This window comes from Cyprinodon tularosa, unplaced genomic scaffold (genome assembly GCF_016077235.1).
Source record: "Cyprinodon tularosa strain WSP-4 unplaced genomic scaffold, ASM1607723v1 ctg435, whole genome shotgun sequence".
NCBI lineage: Eukaryota > Metazoa > Chordata > Actinopteri > Cyprinodontiformes > Cyprinodontidae > Cyprinodon > Cyprinodon tularosa.
The window spans coordinates 1,329,634-1,350,101 of NW_024039158.1; the positions used below are offsets into that span (position 1 = coordinate 1,329,634).

Here is a 20,468-nt window from a genome sequence, read left to right on the forward strand (position 1 = left end):
TTCATATATCTGAAATGTTTATTTTAGATAGGAAGAATGTTATTTTAGATGTCTGAAATGTTCATTTTGACTTGAAAGAAATACATTTGAGACATTTGAATTATATATTCAGTCAAGCTAATAAATAATAAATTTCAAAATGGCAACCTAAACTTTATAAAGATTTCTATATATCTCTAAAGTTAATTCTTATATTTTTTTTATAATTTTTATATATATTTCTTGCTGGCAAAAAATTTATTTAGGATATCAATATTTACAGTTCTGACTAGTAGGAATGTAGATTTGACCAGGAAGAATCTTAATTTAGAGATCATAATTGGAACAAAAGGGAGGATAGTCTTTCTAATAAATGTCAAATCGGCCTGCCATAGCTTACATGCTGCCACCTACTGCTGATGGTCGGAAAAAACATGAATTCATTGAACCCGCTGAACTTCTAGTAAGCTAAAAAAAATGGGGAGTAATACTGTATTGCATAAACTCCTCGCTTTTATAAATGTTCTATGAATCTAATACATTTGAATGTGCTTCATTTGTTCGACTGTGGTGGGAAAAAGGAGGAGCAGGAGTGGGTGGATGGGGGCGCAGTCATCGTTTAAAAATGGTGAAAAGCTGAGCACTGCGCATGCGCGCAGATTTGAAGAGACTACGCCATATTGGATTCCCGTAGGTTTCACAGCATTCTTAGCAGCTTACGAGGAACAGTTTTTATTAATGGTCCCGTTATCAGTTTAATTTTTTTATTTATTTCACCTCTCGCAGCAAAACCCCGAACAGTACAGCGAGCCACGTTAGATCCAGGCAGCGGCGCAGATTCAAAACGGGCTCGCTTACGACAGGTTACTTGTCGGGGGAGGGGAGGGGGGGGAGGTTACCAGTCATCGGACTTGAATGGATCCGAGGGTAGCTTGGATCCAGCCGGAGCAGAAAGGACCTGCGAACGCCTTATGGATGCAAATCTGGGAGACCTCTCAGGGAGTGAGGACGCTCTCCGCTCACAAGCCGAGCCACGCTCAGTGTGTGAGCTATGCGGCTTTAATGGCTTTAAATAATGCGGCGGCATCGTGCAAGAGCGTCCGCAGCCCCAGCAACGGCCGGAGTAACGGCAGCGGCCATCGCGGCGTCGTGAGCTGCTCCGCGAACAGCAGCGGCAGTACAGGCGGGACACCGATGTCCAACGGGAACCTCCCAGCGAAGGAAGACACCGAGGTAAAGACGCCGATCCAGAAGCCTGCTTCTGCCTCCCAGGAATCGGGGACAGAAAGTCCCATTTCTAGCAGCTCGCTCTACGAAAGGACCTCGGGTGGAAATGTGGGGGGGATCGGCGGTGGCGATCTAGGCGACAGCGTGGAAAACGACGCCGACCTGTATCATCATCAACGCAACCTGGACGCTTTTAATCTGCAGCGGATCTGCGCGAAGCAGCATCAGGTTCACTCCGCTGCAGCGGATCACCACACACTCGGTCTGCATCCGGACCGGAGGAAAAGCGACAACAAGGCCAGCACCTATGGGATGAATTACCTGCTTTCGAACTGCACTAATGGAAATCATGTGAATTGGACGCCGTGGAAGAAGAGGAAATACAGCTCTGGAGTGCTCGGGTGAGTAACGCCTGTCTTTCTGTCCACTATTCAAGACTTTTAGCTTACATTCATCAAAATATGTTTAACTAAATTAAAAAAGTACAACAACACAGTGGAGTAGTTAACCGTTTATTTAATACCTCTGGGTTTTTTTTTCTGCTTTCTGTCCCTTAGCTGGACTAGCAGGCGTACTGCCGTTGAGCAGCGTACGTGAACGCAGCAGCCGCGTTCAAATTCTCCACTTGTTCCATACGTAGCGCTGTTCTGTCAGAGACCAAGTATGGCAGGCCGTTTTGACATTTATTTATTCATTTGTTGATCTCTAAAATAAGATTCTTCCTATTCAAAACTACATTCCTATTAGCCAGAGATGTACATATACCGTAGATATCCTTAATTACATTTTTGCTGGCAGAAAGTACATTTCAGGCTGCCAAAAATATGATTGTACTAGTAAGTCTAAACTTTCAAATATCTAGAAATCTTTACAAATTTTAAGTGGCGTTATTAAAATTGTGATATCTGGAATTGTAATTTAACTAGTCATAGAATAAGTAGATGATGGCTTTAATTATATTTGTGCTAGCATAATTATATTTTAGATGTCAAGAATTGGATTTCTGGATATCTGTAATGTTATATTAATTTTTGATAACCGAAATAGTATTATGGAGATCTGAAATTAGAATTCATCCTTTTAGGTCATTTTAGATAGGAAAAATGTTTATTTTAGATATCTGGAAGTAAAAGCCCAATACACATGAATGGGAAACGTAATGTCATCTGTACTGGTATTTAAGGTATCTGAAATGTTAATTTTGAATAGGAAGAAATTCATTTGAGACATGTGAAATATATATTCAGTCAAGCTAATAAATGTCAAAATGGCCTGCCATAAACATACCCAGTCATACCAATTTACCCCTTTAGTTTAACCCTAATTACCCCTTTAGTTTATCGCAGTTTACCTCTTTAGTTTATCGCAGTTTACCCCTTTAGTTTATCGCAGTTTACCCTTTTAGTTGATCGCAGTTTACCCTTTTAGTTTATCGCAGTTTACCCCTTTAGGGTCTCGCAGTTTACCCCTTTAGTTTATCCCAATTACCCCTTTAGTTTATCCCAATTTACCCCTTTAGTTTATCCCAATTTACCCCTTTAGTTTATCCCAATTTACCTCTTTAGTTTATCCTAGTTTACTTCTTTAGTTTATCCCCATTTACCCCTTTAGTTTATCGCAGTTTACCCCTTTAGGGTCTCGCAGTTTACCCCTTTAGTTTATCCCAATTACCCCTTTAGTTTATCCCAATTTACCCCTTTAGTTTATCCTAGTTTACCCCTTTAGTTTATCACAATTTACCCCTTTAGTTTATCACAATTTACCCCTTTAGTTTATCCCTTTTTACCTCTTTAGTTTATCCTAGTTTACCTCTTTAGTTTATTCCCATTTACCCATCAATTTATCCCCGTTTGTCCCTTTAGTTTATCCCTGTTTACCCCTTTAAAGTCTAACTTTCGTACAAAACTAAATGAATAAACTAAACAACCTCAACAGACGTGTATCCCTTTAGGGATGTACAAAAAACTATTTAATGACTTTATTTTTTTGTGTTTGTTTTTTTTTTTTTTAAGCGTGTGGCGATCTGACCTTAAATTGTTTTGTTTTTTTTGTACTTGACTGAAGGGATATACGCACATTGATGTAGTTTAAAGTCTATTTTTCGTACAAAACTAAAGGGATAAAAGCCAATCTGACGTCTTGTATACTGGTCTGACAGAACAGCTGCTTTACCTGTTTGACTTTCTAGTTTTTAAGCGTTTATTTTCATTATGGTTGGTTGGTTTGCGTGTTACATAAAACTCTATCGCGTTTCAAAGACTAAAACTTGTCAGGTATGGACCAGAATCTTTAAATAAAGAGCAAATGTCAGCACAGAGAGTGTGTCTGCAGCCATGGGCAAGACCGGAAGTGCCCTGGTTTGTTTGCTGGTCACTTACATGGGGATGATGCAAAACTGGTGCATATATTTTTATAAGATGGACATACCTGCTAAGGTTTATGTTAAGTTTTTGGCATTTCTTTCTGGCAGTTGTTTGCATATTATTTCTTTTAGAGATAAAACAAATCCATGTCACTATAACCCGCACTATAGAGTACTAAATAGTTAGGCTGTTGGTTTAATGGCTTTCTTTTCTATCTTTTTCTTTCTTTTTCATTGGCAGGTTAGCTTGCGCTCTGCTGTTAAATAGCTACATGGATCCAGTCGCTGTATATGAATTGTCCTCCTGTTCACTACATAGTGGGCCAAGTAGTTCACTATGTAGTGCATGTGACCTATAAGGTTTGCATAATTCCTGGAAGATTGTGTGTTTCAATCTTTATTTATTTTCAAGACTCTTATTTGACGATAAAGTTTCTCTGAGTTGGCTGTAAATTTGGAAATGACAAATGAGATTTGCTATTTGTAGTAAGTAAACAAGGACATGTTTTGCACACATTAGGGATCAAAGTATTGTGTTTAAAAATCTAAAAATGTCTTGGATTTTATAACCCTCGTTAAAGGGCATAGGTGTAATTTTAATAATTAATTGTGTTTGGAAAGGGGTGGGGAATAAACTTGATTAGAATCATATTTAAAAAAAGAAATTCAAAATTAGTAACAGGTAAATCCAAAAGTAAAAGTTAATTGTTTTCATAAGTGCCTAAATTCTAGAGCCACCTGGAAGTTGATACTATATATGGCAAGAATTGCTACCTAAACATTTAATTCTAACCACAATGGCTATGTGTTATTATGAAGTTTTTATACAAGTATCTTTTTTATTTATCTATCATAGCTTGCTTTATTTGTCATTCTAAAATATTATCTGTTAGTTTTTAGCTCCAATACCCCAGATGGAATTTATCATATTGATACCATTTAGGTAAAATATGGCATTAGCTATAACCATAAGTGATAAAAATGTCCCTCTAACTGTTGAGAAGCCGCCCTAAGAAGGGTTTGATAATCGGGGGAAAAGATTTGCAGGTTTTATCCCTGAATGCTGGAGCGTTTCGCTGTCCCTGCTGCCATAACAGCGTGAGAAACCTGCGGGACCAAATGCTCCTTTCTGTAGTCTCATCCTGTATGCTGTGACATGCTTCCCCCGGTAGAAGCTGGATGTCATTTAAAAGAGCGTTGCTCCAACTGTAGCAGTTTGAGGTAGACGTACAGTAATGCAGCAAAGTGTAATCACATTTTGACCAGGAATATGCAGTCCCATTTTAACAGGATAGTTACAGGGACGGGTCAGGCTAAATGCTGTGAAACTGGGACTATGGAAACTGGCTCTTTTTAATATTTCTGCCCTGGAGGAATTATGAATGCAAGTTATGTGAGAATAACCTCGGTTTTGACCATTCTCCACAGACTCGATGAAGAGGTGAGGGACTTCTACAACTTCATGTGTCCCCGAACTGGAGAGGAATCTATGAGGAAGGAGGTGGTGAAGCGGATAGAGATGATCATCAAAGAGCTGTGGCCTGCAGCTGATGTAAGACAAACACATAGATCTACACCACTTCTATAGCGGCTGGATTTGAGCCTTTCTGAAAAATCATTGTTAGCTCTTCGGTAACAGACGCTTAATCGGGGAAAAAAAGAGCTTTTATTTTTATTTAAGGAAAAGAACAAATTTTCCTGCAGCGAATGACGTTATAGTTCTAAGCGCTGATCTAAATTCTGTGGATGATTTTCAGTTTGACACGTTGGTCCTGCCAATAAAATCTATAAAAATAAACAAAACCAGAAATAAACATTTTAGATAGTTTTTCTCTATACTGATTTTTGGTTAAATAAAATAAGAAACCCAGCAAATTAATGGGAAAATGGTAAATCAGTGTTTAAATGCACTCCCACCTACCTCCTTCTAAAGTTGGATTGTAATATTTGACAATAATTCAAATAAATCTCATATTTCAGATAGCATGGTTAGTCAGACGTGGTACAGTACTCGAGGAAGAGTAGCACTACTTGAACATTTTTTCACTTAAGTAAAAAAGTATTTGGTAGACACATACTTTTAGCTAGGAATATTACATAAGGCAATAGGGTGTGCACTTTGGTGTATCATATCTTTACGCGGTGCATGGGACTGTCCTACAAAGCATTAAAGGGGGGTAAAGGGGTATATTCCACCATAGAAAAGTTTGAAATTTAGACTTTCTGAAATGCTATTTCCTGCATTTTCAGTAGGTATTGTCCCTAAAAAAAATCCAAAATATTCATATAATTTTCAGGTATTTAATGAATTTTCGTAAACTTTTCAAAGTTTTGAGCTTACTTCTTGCGAACAGCATAGCATGCTCGGTCCCACGAACAAAATTGTCCGAAGGGACGTTAGATATTCCACCGTATTTCCATGGGAAATTTAGCCGTACCTCCCCAAAACCGTGTGTACAATTTTTTTATACTTTTAGTAAAGGACGTACAATGTACGCCTGTACGCATTGCTAGCTAATAGCCTGGGTAGAAAGGCTAAAAGACTACTGAGTAATTGTTAGATAATAACATCAGATTTAATGTTTATAAATGATGCTAGCAAACAGACTTTATGTGCAAGTTCTCTCATTTTAAAAACTCGGATGCCTGAAGAATACAAATAAATGAATGTAAATTAACACATTTGTGCAGAAGGAATACTTTTGCCAATTTAGTTTTTCAGCATAAAACATAGAAAATCAAACAATGAGAACTGTATTTATACTCGAACGGGTAAAAAAACGTCCTCTGATAATATCTTTTTATTGTATGTTTGACTTAGGAATAGTTCTATTACTCAAAGAAGACAGAGTAGTCAGAGATTTTACTAAAGTAGGGGTAGAGATACTTTACAAGAATTTTACTCAAGTAGTAGTAAGAAGAGCGATCTGGCAAATTTACCCCTAGAAGAACATTTGTTTCTAAATTGTTACTCAAGTAAATGTAACTAAATACTACCCACCTTTGGTTAGCATTACTGTAAACAACACTTGCTTGGTGTTTCCTTGGTTGATTATAAGCCATTACATTAGAACTGACGTTTCCTAAACTTGTTCTAACCCAGCAGGTTCCCTGACTGGTTAAAAGCACTGGGAACTTGTTTTCTTCATTGTCTTCCTGTTATCATCTTAAAGTCTCGCTCTCTCACAGACACTTCTAAAAAAAAAACATAAAAACACAGTTTTCTTTTAAAAGGCTTTATAAATTTCAGTGACTCTTGAGTTTTTTTTAATTCTGAGGACTGCAAATCCTCTTTCCTCAGTTACAACTTCCATGATGAAGAGTGTTGTTACTTAATCTGTTAAGCTGCGTTCACTGTTGAGTAAAAGAGCCAATATTGAGATTTTAAACAGCAAATCCTGCAACTAGATTTGTTTTCAGTGCATATTCTTTAGCAAAAAATAACAAATTAAAGTATGATGGTTGGAAATGCAAGTTTTCAATTAATTAATTGTTATAAAGTTAATTGATATTGGCCTTCAATGAGTTACCCTTTAATAAATAGTTTTCTCATGTATAAATAGAATCTCACCATTAACATAAGGGCCTAATAATGTTTTTTTTTTTTTCTTTTTTTTTTTTTTCTTTTTTTTTTCTAGTATGATGAGTATAAAAAAAGAAATGAGTAAATCATTATATTTTTAAAATTCTCGTGCCAGCTTTATTAAATGCTGACTGAATAAAAAAGTTTTTCTACACATGATTAAACTAGATGTATTAAGAAGATATAACGCAGGGTTACTAACCTTAGGTCACTAAATAAATAGCTAATTATAATAAGAGAAACTGATTATTTCCAATATAAAGACTTGCATAACTATCGTTAAAAGACGGCATGTGTCACTAACAAACTGTCAGACTATTTACCACCTTGTTTCAATGAAGTTAACGCTAACTGTGACGCGTAATCCAGCATTCAGTGCTGTGAGAGAACTTTGGCTGTTAGCAGCGCCTTTAAACATGTGGCGATACTAAGGTATTAACTGAAAGAGTTTATCATATGCAAACAGAATGGCATAAAGTTGATTTTGTAGCCATTAAAGAGAAGAAATAATCTCAAATCTGGATTTTTTCATGTTTCACACATGCCTCCACGCTGGCATTACTTCTCTTGCAAATACAAGTAAAACTCTGGTTAAGAATGAACAGCAGCACCCCCTAGTGGACAGGGTAACATTACAATTCTAAAAAGGAAGTTTTTTTATGCAAATATTTTTAATTAATCAAATGGAATAATGTTAATCTTATAAACCATTAATAGACATTTAATCGCAAGTCGATTGTTTGCATCCCTTTTTCAGTTCGGGATCATATGTGAATTACAGTTTTCACCTCTACGAAGGATTTTAATCAAAGCTTTTACCTGTGGTTGTTACTCAAAACAACTAGAACCAATGTGGAGCTTTTAGAAACATCAAATCAAGAGAAAATTGCTAAAAATCTTTATTTTTTATCTGTTCAATAGGAATTTATCCAGATATTTGAAAACACCTTGTGGTGACTAGCGGTATTGCATACCAATATGCTTCCACATCCCAAAACAAAGAAATATATTTACATTTTTCAAAATACTTTTTTTGGCCCAAATTGACAAAAATCGATTACTTTATTTTTTTAACTTAAGGTGAATTTATTTAACTTATTCTTAAATTACTGCTTTAGTAATACCTGAATATTTAGTTTTATTTACAAAAAAAAACTACGATTAAACTACATTAATATAAGAATAAAGAAGCTTTTTTTTATAACTGAATATATTCTCAGCTCTCGCATATATTTAAATTTTAATACATCACTTAATGGTTTAGGGCTTATATGATGCAGTGGAAGGGTTGCTCAGCGCGCTGAGATTGACATCATTACTTAACGGCGTAAAGTGTGAGCGCCGGCGATTCATTGGCTGCCAGCTTTTCCCACTTCCACTGCGAAGCCGCATTGTCAGATAAATGGGCTTGAGTCTGGCATCTGTTTCTGCTTCCTTTTTCCATTTCAGCCTGTTATTCCTGGCCTGTCCCTATGCCGCTGCCTTGTCGTGTTTAACAGGAGGAAAGGGAAAGAACTTCATTCTGCTTCCTTTGAGAGCTTTTACTTGGAACCCCAAAGCCCAGCCTTTTGTTCCGAAACCTTTGTGTACTTCATTTGGCTCCAAACCCAAGCTGGCACCGCTTAACTTCTCCCAAGTGGAACCCAGAAATGCCTTGTTTGTTGAACTGTTCAGACTTCGAGCTGGATGTTTCATCACGACTTAAAAATGAACAGTTAGAACTCTGTAATCCTCATGCTGGGATTATCTTCACCAGTTTCTCTGTTCTGCAGTAACAGTGTCGTCTCTATCATAATTTTATTAGGTCCAGATATTTGGCTCCTTCAGCACCGGGCTCTACCTTCCCACAAGGTAAGGCTTTGGAGAAGACACGCTGTCAGTTGGAATCCAGCTGCATTGCTAATATTAAACGTTGCTCTTTCCTTCCTTCCCACAGCGACATAGACCTGGTCGTGTTAGGGAAGTGGGAGCGCCCCCCGCTGCAGGAGTTAGAGCAGGCTCTTCGGAAACATAACGTGGCAGAACCCTTCTCCATTAAAGTCCTGGACAAGGCTACGGTGAGTAAAGGCTTCACTTCTAAAGGCCGCTCGGATTGGGCCGATGATCCTGACGTTCGGGTCTCTCTTTCAGGTGCCGATCATCAAGTTGACAGACCAGGAGACCGAGGTGAAGGTGGACATCAGTTTCAACATGAAAAGCGGCGTCAATGCGGCGAGCTTCATTAAGGAATACTTAAAGGTGAAAGATGCTCTGGGAGATGTTCACATCCGTCTTGCTGGTGCATACAAATGCAAAAGACAAGCCGGCTGTGAGTCTCTGGCTAAATCAGATCAGCTGCCAAATCAAAATACATACAGATGGAGGAATGGAACAGAGGAAGGTCATGTTGACGTATTAAAATAGATGCAAAGAGCTGCTCGTGTCCCTTAATTATAGATTTCAGGGTTTAAATAGAACTTTGGAAATTCCCTCTTTGACTCCGCTAGCAGTTTGAGGCCTTACCCTGCTCTCCAGTTGGTCTGGCTCATCCCCATCTGGCTGGGTGAAGCTTTCACCTCTCTGCTCTAGGTGAATTCCAGCTGAGGGCGGAGCTCCTGCTGTGTCAGGTGCAGCTGATGTGGGAGAGGGGTTTCTGCAGCTTCTGTTGAAACAAGCTGTCAGATCCGTTCTTTTGTCCGCTACCGGTTTTCACCTTGTTCACTGTTGTTCTGCGGGAATGCATGTCACAGTCAAGCGGGGACGTGTGCTTGCATGGCTTTGATTGACGGCTTGTCTCAGAGGTAACTAGGTGTTCTGCTTTCAGGCAGTCCATGACGTCCTGTTATCTTCTTAAATAGGAAGTAAGCATGAGTCCTTCTTTAGCCAGCAGGCTTTGAAGTCGTAGGGAAATCGCATTTAAATGTCAAATCGTTCTGGCTTAAACATTTATATAAATGTACTCTTTATCAGAACATATTGTCCCAAAAATGAGAAAATTTCTATCTAAAAAAAATTCTTTCTTAAACTCTGTGCTTTTTTTTTTATTATCTTATGCAGGCCAGTTAGTTATACAGGGTTCCCGCGGGTCCTTAAAAAGTCTTAAAAGGCATTGAATTCTTCAAAATAAAACTAAGGCCTTAATTGGTATTAAAATGTCTTAAATCAGTCTTTCGTAGGTCTTAATTTTTAAGACATCATAAATAGGATTATTTTTATTACGATTTATTTTTGTAATCTAAATAAAACGTTAAAATTGACAATTATTTAAAAAAAATAATAAAATAAGGGCTCGCCATTATTGGTTCCGTCCCGATAGCGGAACCAATAAAAGCGTTGTTGCGGCCGGGACATTTGGGAGATGCGCCATTAACTTTTTGTCTGGAAAATATGAGCAAGTGTAAATGTAACGAAAATTGTCTCCAGCCAAGAGTTTTCTCCATGGCTAAAACCAGGGAACATACATGAGGCTCAGTGGATTTTGTGCAAGAAGTCATTCAAGCTCGGAACGATGGGAATTAAGGCAGGGGAGTCGCACACGCAAAGCACGAAACACAAAGCGTCAAAATCCAGTTACCTAGAAACAGCCGGTATTTCTCGGTTTTGTTCCACCCTTGTCTCTGCAACGCCTCCACTTATCACCAAATCAAACATACTAAGAAAACGATACAAAGAAAAATAGCTGCAAAAAAGACTTAGCACTGGTTATGTTGTGGCTTTAAAACTGATTTGTTTTGTTCCCTGCTAAAACAAAGTTTGTGAATTCAGTTAAATAATTGTTGAAATATATGTCATTTGTGTGTTTTTAGCTTTCTTCCTGTATGGAACGTTTTTAAAATTTGAAACATTAGTGCAGTGGTTTATGCTAAAATAAACCTTTGGGTTAAGTTATCGCAAGCGGGGTTTTAAATTTGGCCTTCAATTTTTATTTCAAGTGGCATTAAAAAGTCTTAAAAAGTCTTGAATTTAACTTGCCTTATGCTGTAGGAACCCTGTTATACGTCAGCTTGTATACCTAAATTCGGCCAGTCATATATCAGCCTGCTGACTGGCAGTGTGCAGCCTTCCTGTTTCGTGCTGATCTCTGGCATCTAATTAAACGAAGCAACAGAAGTTAAACCTTTTCATGCGTAACGAACAAAGGATATTGCTTCCAAAAGCTTTTTATGTTCATGGTTTGTTGTTGGGCTCACATGAGGATGTTCAACTTAAACTTCCTGATGGCGTTGATCTAAAACACTAGAGTTATTTAATTATTGTGACAACGTAGAGCAGCACGCTTTGTGACTCTAAAGCAAAAAGAAGCAGAATCTTATGAAAATATTTTAAACCCTTTATTTAAATCCAGAGCAGTAATAGTTCTTTATTTTTTCCTCTTAAAATTCCAATCAAGTTTGATAATGTTATTGTTTTAATCCAGCTGGAGCAGCCTTCTTCCTTCCTCTGACTTAATCCTCCTCCGTGCAGATTTAAGCCTTTCTCACCGTCGCCCTGTTTCTGCCGTCTCTTCCAGAAGTATCCCGTGCTGCCTTACCTGATCTTTGTGCTGAAGCAGTTCCTGCTGCAAAGAGATCTGAATGAAGTCTTCACTGGGGGCATCAGCTCTTACAGCCTCATCCTTATGGTCATCAGTTTCCTGCAGGTATTGTCGCATATTAAAGAGAACAAAAGGGGGCAGTGTTTCTTCAGCGTCTGATTATTAGTGGTGTCCATTTAGAAATATTGGCTAAAAGTCTCCTCCCTCTGCCTCCTCCTCAGCTTCATCCACGCATCGATGCCAGAGACCCCAACCAGAACCTTGGCGTGCTGCTGATCGAGTTCTTCGAGCTCTACGGCCGCAATTTCAACTACTTGAAAACGGGGATCCGCATCACGAACGGGGGTGCGTACGTCGCCAAAGAGGAAGTAATGAAGACCATGACGAATGGATACACGCCGTCTATGCTCTGCATAGAGGACCCACTGATTCCAGGTGGGTCCATCACAACCAAGAGGAATCCGGTTCTCGTTAAATTAGTGTTAAAAGCTTGTGGCTTTGGCAGAACTCTACTTTTTATTATGTAAACTGGAGGAAAAAATTAATTAGTAGTGTTTTTTTTTTTTCCATTGTCCTGCAGGCTGCTTTTAAAGAAACACCAAAGATTTATAGATGTGTATTCTTTTTGGTTTTGCTGTTGCGCTGCCATCATGCCGGCCTGCTCTGTTTTCTTTTTTCCATTCTGATGTTATCTGGTTTGAATTTCTCTGAAAGGGTTGGAACTATTCCTCTCTTGTCTGATGCCTGGAAAAGAAATGTTACTTAAGAGAAAAGCAGCTTTTTGGAGCCATTTGGAAGAAGAGACTTTTTATCTACTATTTTTCTTAGGACAGAAATTTGATTTCATAATCGTATCGTTTGGTTTCATGGTTTTATATCAACAGAACATCAGTAAATTACGACCGTATTTATGTCCTTTAATGTTTTCTTTCCCACCATGTAGGCAATGATGTGGGGAGGGGCTCTTATGGTGCCATGCATGTCAAGCAGGTGTTTGACTACGCCTACACTGTTCTAAGTCACGCCGTGACGCCGCTTGCCAAGTCGTATCCCAACAAATACTGTGAAAGGTGGGAATTCGGCTTATTTGCGATTTTTAAAAGTGTTTGATTTTCATGTATCACAGAGATGCTTATTGTAAATTTTCCGTTTGATCCACAGCACGCTCGGGAGGATAATTAGATTAACCCAAGAAGTCATTGAATACAGGGAGTGGATTATCAATAAGTGGGGAGGCAAGGATTCACCGCAAGTGGAGAACAGAGGTAGGTTTTTTTAATTTTATGTTTGGTTTGCAGCTTAGTCTCAATCTGTCCTTAACCTCTCCTTCTTCTGTAGCTGCCTCTCCTAAGGAGCCGGTTTCAGAGCAGGAGTCGTGCGTCCTGGGCGGCAGCATTGTCGCTTCGGAGGAGCAGCAGAGGGACTCGGTGTCGCCTCACAGCGCCGACTCTCCCATGTCGATCTCCAGCCCCAAACAGCACTCATCAGCCTCGTCGGTTTCCTCGCTGTCTGGATCCGACAACGTAAGACCAACATTTGAATAACATTGCATCAAAGTGTCGTTCAGGTTGTTTCTCTTGTCACTCATCACGTTTTAAAACGTTTTTGCTGACTCGCCAGGACTCTGATTCAGCACTGCCGTACTCCCTCCCTCCACCGACCCTGTCAGCATATGCCTCCTTCCCGGCCCTCGGCCTCGCCTTGCAGCCGGGCATTCACTTGGGCACCGGAAAGCACGGCATGGGAGGACACCATCTGCTCCTTCCTCCAGTGTCACAGGTAGGCGCCGTCATGACTGCAGGCCTAAAACAAAAACATTGTACCACAAAAATACCATCACAGTTTGTTGGAATAAATCAGAAAAAAATCCCTCATAGTATAAAGTGGAATCCAGGCTTTATAGAGTTTTCTTCTTTCCTCTCCAGGCTCACGTCTCGCTGCCCAGCAGTCTAGCATTGCACTCCATGCCTGGCAGACAGGTGTGTATGGACACTGGGCTCCCCCCCTTCTACCACATGCCCCCCCCAGCCCATGCTCATACCCCTGCCCCTTCCAGCCCCCAGCCTCCGCTCAGCCCCCACTCCAGCCACACGCACAAGGTAGGCGCCGGATGCTCCAAACACCCACATACCAAGGGTAACCTTGTTCCGTCTCTTCTTACTCAATAAGTCAGTCGTCCTTTATTAGCTTCAGGCACTTAAATCTTCCTTAAAGCCACACAGCACACAAAGCTTCTCCTTTTCAGCAGTAATGGTGACAAAGGAGGCAAGATGAGCACATCTACCACTCTATATATATAAGTCTATAGCCTCTTTCCCTCTGAAATTACAGGGTTAATGCGGGTTTTTCAAGCACGGGTCGACCTGCTAACAATCAACATTTCGCTCCCTTCCCATTAGCAGAAAAAGCTGGGTCAAACCCCGCTGGAAAGCTGCATGTCCTCTATCCCCCCCCCCCCCCCCCCCCCCCCCCCCCCCCCCATCGCTGCTTGTCTGATATAATTACACTGGGTTAACGTTGATGATTTCATCAGTGCGACTGAAATCAGGAAAGTAAACAATGGAGAGAGACATGGAAGGGAGCCAGGGTGTAGATGGTATGCTTTAATATAAGGTTATCTTGTCGTCCTAATCTCTCTGACCAGTGCTGCAGTTTTTTTGGCTCGTTAGATGAGATGCAACTGACGTTATGTTGAGATGTTCGTACCAAGCCCTCAATGTTGTAACATAAATTAGCGGGCCAACCCGGGATTGATGTTCCCCATGTATTCTGATCGAGCAGAGCTGTCTCAAGGTGATTTTAAACTGAGCCGCTTGCCGAGTCGTTTGATCTGGGTCGACGTGGGTCAGTGAGTCGTTTCCACTGCCACTAAAAGCTGTTTTTTCCAGTGTTCAAATGTATTTTTTCGGCCAGTAGGAAAGGGGTGTAAGATTTCCCTGTAGGTGTAATTGATCTAAAAATAAGGGATTTATTTAAATGAGCACATTTGCTTTTCATCTGTAGATCAATGAAATTATCTACCAATGGAATGGGTAATTTATCCCAAATATAACATAATTGTTTACATTACACTTGAAATATGATGGCAATGTTTTTCCTTATTTAAAGTGTAAAAAATTGTATTCCATTGGCAGATCATTTTACTGACCTACACCAATCAAGTAACCTGACTCCGCCAGATGTATTTGCTCCGCATATCCATCTGGAAACCTTCCGTAGAAGTAATTTTGGGAAGGGGCGAAAATACTGGTTAGCTGATTGGCCTATGTTGGTGATAGACGGGCCAAATAAACCAATCAGATCATCGAAGCATATGACGTAACAGAGCGACGACGAAGAGGAGCCAATTGATAGATCAAACTCTTGCCGAAACCAGTCAGGAGAAGAGCAAAAACATCTTTTCCTCTGAGAAAAGCCTCCAGAGCAGTGTTTTGCTCTTCTTTCAGTGAAGAAATACTCTGTAATTCCGATAAAACCTGCTCGATAGCCACGCTAACGCTAGTTTCATCGGCTGAAGCCGCCATGTTCTTTAGACTGAACTGTCGCGCTTCTCGTTGCGTCACACCTCAACCCGCCTCAAAGCCAACGCTGATTGGACGTATGTTTGGTGAACGGCTCCAAATTTTCTTCAACGGAGAGTCTACAGTAGGGCTGCAACTAACGATTATTTTGAAAATCGATGAATCGGCCGATTATTTTTTCGATTAATCGATGAATCGGAAACAAAATATTTTTTTATATTAACCTCTTTATTCCAAAATAAACATTTTAGACAGAACAAACAAGCACACAAGTACAGGTTGCTCATTAACTGTACTGGTGCAATATGAAAAATAAATGTTTGTGTTAAAACTACGCGAACTTACGTGAGAAATGTAGCTGTACATCCACAAAATATAGGCTACTTTGTTTCATAAAGCGCAAAAAAAGACATTTTTGTTTTTTAAAGCCCCTAAGGGGTTCAAAAAATAGGTCCCCCCATTTCAACAAATTAGGTTTTTTAGACTAGAAGAGTTCTGCCTTTTAAGACAGGAAAGTATAGCAGTTAAAGTTGCTACTTGAGAAAATACTGAACCATAGAGATAAAAATAGCCCTGTGATTCAAATTATAAATTATATTTGGAATAAAAATGAGAGAACTAGGGGTGCTAAAAAACACATCCTCCAAAGACAGATATTTACATGGGAATGTGGCATATAATTAATTGATATATTACTGATCTTGCTGGATTTTATTCTGCTTTATTTCCATAAATTGCAGGATCTTTACTTTATCTTTGCCAGAAGATTTAAACTTTAAAAGCCTTGCCCTCATAATTTGCAAATTAATTTATTTATAAAGAAAATATAAACGCTGCTTAAGCTAATTCAAATGAAATTAAAAGTAAAATAAGAAGCCAACCTTATCCCTGTCTGTAACCTACTAACAAGCTAAGGAAAGCATCAGATGAGCTACCTGAGAAACTAACTTACGTTTCCCCACTTTAAAACGAAACAAACATGGTTACTCATCCTGCTGATCAGCTCTCTTCACTGCCATTGAAGGCTCCAACGTGTTTTCTTTTGGTGCTTCCGTGCCATGTTCATTTGTTTTTACAAAAGTTGCCTGTTACGACTTTTTTCGCTTTACAAAGCGCAGGCTATTTTAATTATTGTGATCAATTTGCGCCGTCAATCCCGGGGGAATGCGCGCTTCATTTGCAGTCTGGACGCTGAGGGTAAACTCCTCACTAAAATCCTGCGGCTCTGACTGCAGCGCTGAGAGGGATTCTTGTGGGAGAGGGAGAAAGGGGTTGGGATGGGGGAGGCGCCCCACGGCAGCAGCTGCCGCTGGAGGAGAAGAGTAGGAACGATACATGCTTTCACGTAAGAGTCTCCAAAAGCCTCCAGTGACACCGTAAAAAGTCGGCAGATTTGTCGCTAGTCGCTTTTTAAAAAAATTGTCGCTGGAGGGGTCTGAAAAGTCGCTGAGCTGGCAACACTGCAACTGCGGCGCTGACTCGCTCCGCTATATTTTTTTTTCTTCCCCGGGATGACGGCGGCGGATGACGCATTAATCGCGCGACACAACTAATCGATGATTAAATTCGTTGCCAACGCTTTTAAAAGTCGATTTTTATCGATTTTATCGATTCGTTGTTGCAGCCGTAGTCTCCAGACTGATTAGCGAGTGAAATCTTGAAAGCTCGCGAGATCAGGATGGTCTCACGAGGCTACCAATCAAGTGCAAATACACTTATTTAAAGCCCCTTCTTCTTTGTTTAAGTTCACTTCTTATAGTAGGGGCTGTAAAAATCAGTGTCCAGATTTCTGGTTTCCTACCATTCTAAAGATGCATGTCCCATCTTTGCAGCAGATGCAAAGCTTTACTTGGCGCCTCTTCCCTCTAGTCTGGATATTCTAGGAAATGTGTCCACTGTCTAAAACAAATTCACACATGGACTGGATGTTTTCCCTGTTGGCTTTATGATCAAATAAACCATCCTCAGTGATACCGTAATGAAAAAAAAAAAATGTCCAGAACCTGTTTAGCAAAACAAAAGATATTCCACCTCTCCTTTTTAAGGTTAGTATATAGTCCATTAAGGATGGCGTTTAAACAATCAATATAAAGCTGATTCATCTTTTTGATTTACTAACAAATGATTGATAATTAGCTGATAATGGATAAAAAACAAATACTTTTCTCCTTTATTAAAAGAATCTTTACATAACATAAAGGGCTAAATATTTTTAACATTGTGAATAAAAAATGGAACATAATATTTGAGCCATTTATTGTGCCAGCTGTTTTAAATACTGACGGAAAACAAAACGTGTTAATAAAGTAGTTATTATTTATAAGATTAAACAATACAGGTATTTTTTAGGTTACTAAATAATAAAAAAAATAATAATACATGTGAAACACTTATTAAATGAGATTTAAAACGAACTTAAAGACGGGGTATGTCGCTCTGACTATACTGTCAGACAGTGGCTGGCAGAGACTGGTTCTAGTTGCCCTTAGACGAACGTTCAAACTTGGCTACATAAAGTGAATTAATTTATGAAAGCCTTCTGCATCTACAGTGTTAATTTATAGCCTTTCTCTTCCTATTATGTTACAAACGTTTTGCATATATTGCCCTCCACTTTTCCTCCATTATGTCCTCGTCATCCGAGCTCAGCAAAGAAGTCGATGCTTCTCTGCCATGCAGCATGGCTAAATGACCACTATTTAGGAGAAAATGTAGTTTTTATTCAGGAATTTATATTTACAAACAGAATTGCATTCTCATTGCCTTTAAAAAGTATAAATAAATCAGATTAAACTCTTGATCAGTTTGTTTTGCAGCAATGCAACAGCATTCCTTCTAAGTGTATTTTTATCTAATAAACAATTAACAATTCAATTATGAGTCGATTACTTGTTTACATACCTGTTGTCGATCCAAGCTGTTTTTCCATGGTATTCTGTTATGTCCTGCTAAAGACATAAAAGCAGGGGATAGAGTTTTAATTTTCTCTTTGGATGCTAGATGCTTTTATTAGATCAACGGTTGTACAGTTTTTATATAGGTTTGTTTTAAGCTTGTTAGAATAATTGCCATTACCTTGACTCACTCTGTTTGGCCAGATCAAATTGGACATACTTTAAAATGTTTCCTGTTTGTAGATTTTTGCTGCTTTGGATTTGTTTAAACATCCAAAGTGTGTCTTAATAGGGTTTAATGGAAGCACCTTGAAAATGTTCCCCTGAAATTCCTTTCTGGAACCTTTTAACATTTATTTTAGGCCTTCTTATTCAGACAAGGGTGTGAATCCTGTGTTGCTGCCCCCCTGTGGCACATTTATTGTTTGTAAACTGCATCCATGCAGCTGATTTACATTCAGATTTGTATTACACAATGATTTTAAGTGTTTATTTCTTTTGGTTTCTATGATCATAGCTCACAGCTAATGAAATCCAGGTTTGTTTGTTTTGTTTAGTTTTACAAAGCTGTCAGTTTAGTGGGAACTTTCCAAGCCAGCTTGCAGCAGATGTGCTCCATGCTTGACTGGACCTCCTTCTGCTTGGATTAACGATCAGTACAGCGTAGCATGGAGGCCTTCAGCCTGTGGCTGGACTGTCGTGTTAAGGAAATCCAGGTTGCTGTGATCAAGCCCTTTAGCTTGTCTACGTTATCGGGTTTGATGGCGCCCAGAAGTTAGTGGAGAGCAGTAATGACCCGGTTATCACCGCATGTGTTGGTGCTTTTAGAAAAGTCCTGCAGCAGAATCACAGCCTTGATCCAACATTCTGACCAACCAGCCTCTGTATCAGTGACATCACTCTCCATCCAACAGACTTCTTCCTGATATTAGACACAATAAAACACTTCACTGATCAGAAATCTTTTTCTAGATATTTTGCATTTAACTTTTTAAATGTTTCCTTTGATTTGAATACTGAAATAAATGAACCTTTTCAGTAATATTTGAACTGATAGCGGTGGATCTGTGATGTTAGCGCATGTTGTTTTCTAATCCTTTAACACAAATAAGGAGGTAGATGAAGGTAAAAAGATCAAGTTTGGTTAGAAATTACTGGTCTCGATATGCTTCGACAGATGATTGAAATCCTTATTTTCCTCTTTGTGTTTCCTCTGAATTCCTCCTCAGAGCGGAACAAAGTTCAACGGGAAGGGCTACCACAACCCAGCGCCGGTGAACGGCGCGGCTCCAGCCAACCGCGGACACACCCACACACAGTACCACCGCAACTCCTGGACACGGCGCAGGAAGAGGGACAGCCTGCCGGTCAGCCTCAGCAGATAGAAACCACTGCTCATCCTTTTTTTTTTCCCTCCGTCTCTTTTTCCGGCTGCAAAACTCAAGTTTTCACTCATGCTGGAGGAGGACGAACAGACGGGCGCGCGGGCAGGAACAGGATGAGAGACCAGCTGCTTTCACTACGGCGGCTTCTTTCATCTACTGCAGTAGCATCCCTTTAGATCTACATCTTCCTCCTTTTTTTCCGTTTCTGCGCAGCTTTCTTCTTTGATGGTTTCAGTATTATGTTCCCGTCAGTATTGTTCCCTCTCCCTTATTTCAGGTTACTTGTTGTTTTGTCGGTGGTAACGGCAGTACCAGCGTCACTTGACCTCACTCTAACCCCTGCAGCCAAGCAGCTCGTTGTTTGGTGTTACACTTGTTTTTTTTTTTTGTCTTGGTTTTTTTTTTTTTTTCAGCACACTTATAAACAAACCATTTTTTGTGTTTGGTGCAATATTGTTTTTTTTTTTTTTTCAAAATTAATGCTGTTATTTAATTTTGTGTATGTACGTAAAGGCATTCTATATTTTATTTTTGTAGTTTTAAATTTGTTTACAACAAAACGTTTCCCTGGGTGAGATCTCTGGAGGTTTAGAGCGCGTATCTGGGGGTGTGAGCCTCTCTAAATGCGCTCACCTGTTTCATTTGGCACCAATGGGGGTCAAAAAGGAACTTTGATTGCAGGTTCATTTCATTTTTCTTTTTGTTTCATACCATGTCTTATTGCAGCGGCATGGACGCCACATTTCAGTGCAAGAGATGATGGAGGGAGGGAGAAAAGGGCAACCAGAGAGATCTTTGGTGGGAGGGGGGTAAGGTGGATTCCTGCAGGCCCACCTGGTGATTGTGTAGATCTCTGTAGGTTGACTCATGGTGAATTTTTAAAGGGAAGCTTTCATACAGTGCTTCTGAGCTTTCCTCCATTCACTACACTTTTTACGGAGGGGCGGGGCTTACTTGAATTTAATGATTAATGTTCAAGGAATGAAAGACCTCATGTGTTAAAT

At 39.5% G+C, this 20,468-nt stretch overlaps 1 protein-coding gene across 2 annotated transcripts; it reads left to right on the forward strand.

Moving 5' to 3' along the window:
* The first annotated feature begins 647 nt into the window (after window positions 1-647).
* On the forward strand, window positions 648-19,863 carry tent4a (terminal nucleotidyltransferase 4A). Of its 2 annotated transcripts, none has more exons than XM_038299779.1 (13): window positions 648-1,607; window positions 4,997-5,120; window positions 8,956-9,002; window positions 9,088-9,208; window positions 9,282-9,389; window positions 11,641-11,769; window positions 11,886-12,099; window positions 12,608-12,734; window positions 12,826-12,929; window positions 13,003-13,187; window positions 13,285-13,443; window positions 13,590-13,763; window positions 19,309-19,863. In XM_038299779.1, the coding sequence occupies exons 1-13, from the start codon at window positions 895-897 to the stop codon at window positions 19,462-19,464; spliced, it is 2,361 nt and encodes a 786-aa protein (XP_038155707.1). In that variant the 5' UTR covers window positions 648-894; the 3' UTR covers window positions 19,465-19,863. The 2 variants fall into 2 exon arrangements, with proteins under 2 accessions (XP_038155707.1, XP_038155708.1); XM_038299780.1 differs by having other exon boundaries at window positions 13,590-13,643.
* The last annotated feature ends 605 nt before the right edge of the window (window positions 19,864-20,468 follow it).

Coding starts and splice junctions, on each gene's coding strand:
- tent4a (XM_038299779.1), top strand. CDS start 895: ATGGATCCGAGGGTAGCTTGGATCCAGCCGGAGCAGAAAGGACCTGCG. Junction 5,121..8,955: donor AGCTGTGGCCTGCAGCTGAT/GTAAGACAAACA, acceptor TAATTTTATTAG/GTCCAGATATTTGGCTCCTT. Junction 13,188..13,284: donor CGCTGTCTGGATCCGACAAC/GTAAGACCAACA, acceptor CTGACTCGCCAG/GACTCTGATTCAGCACTGCC.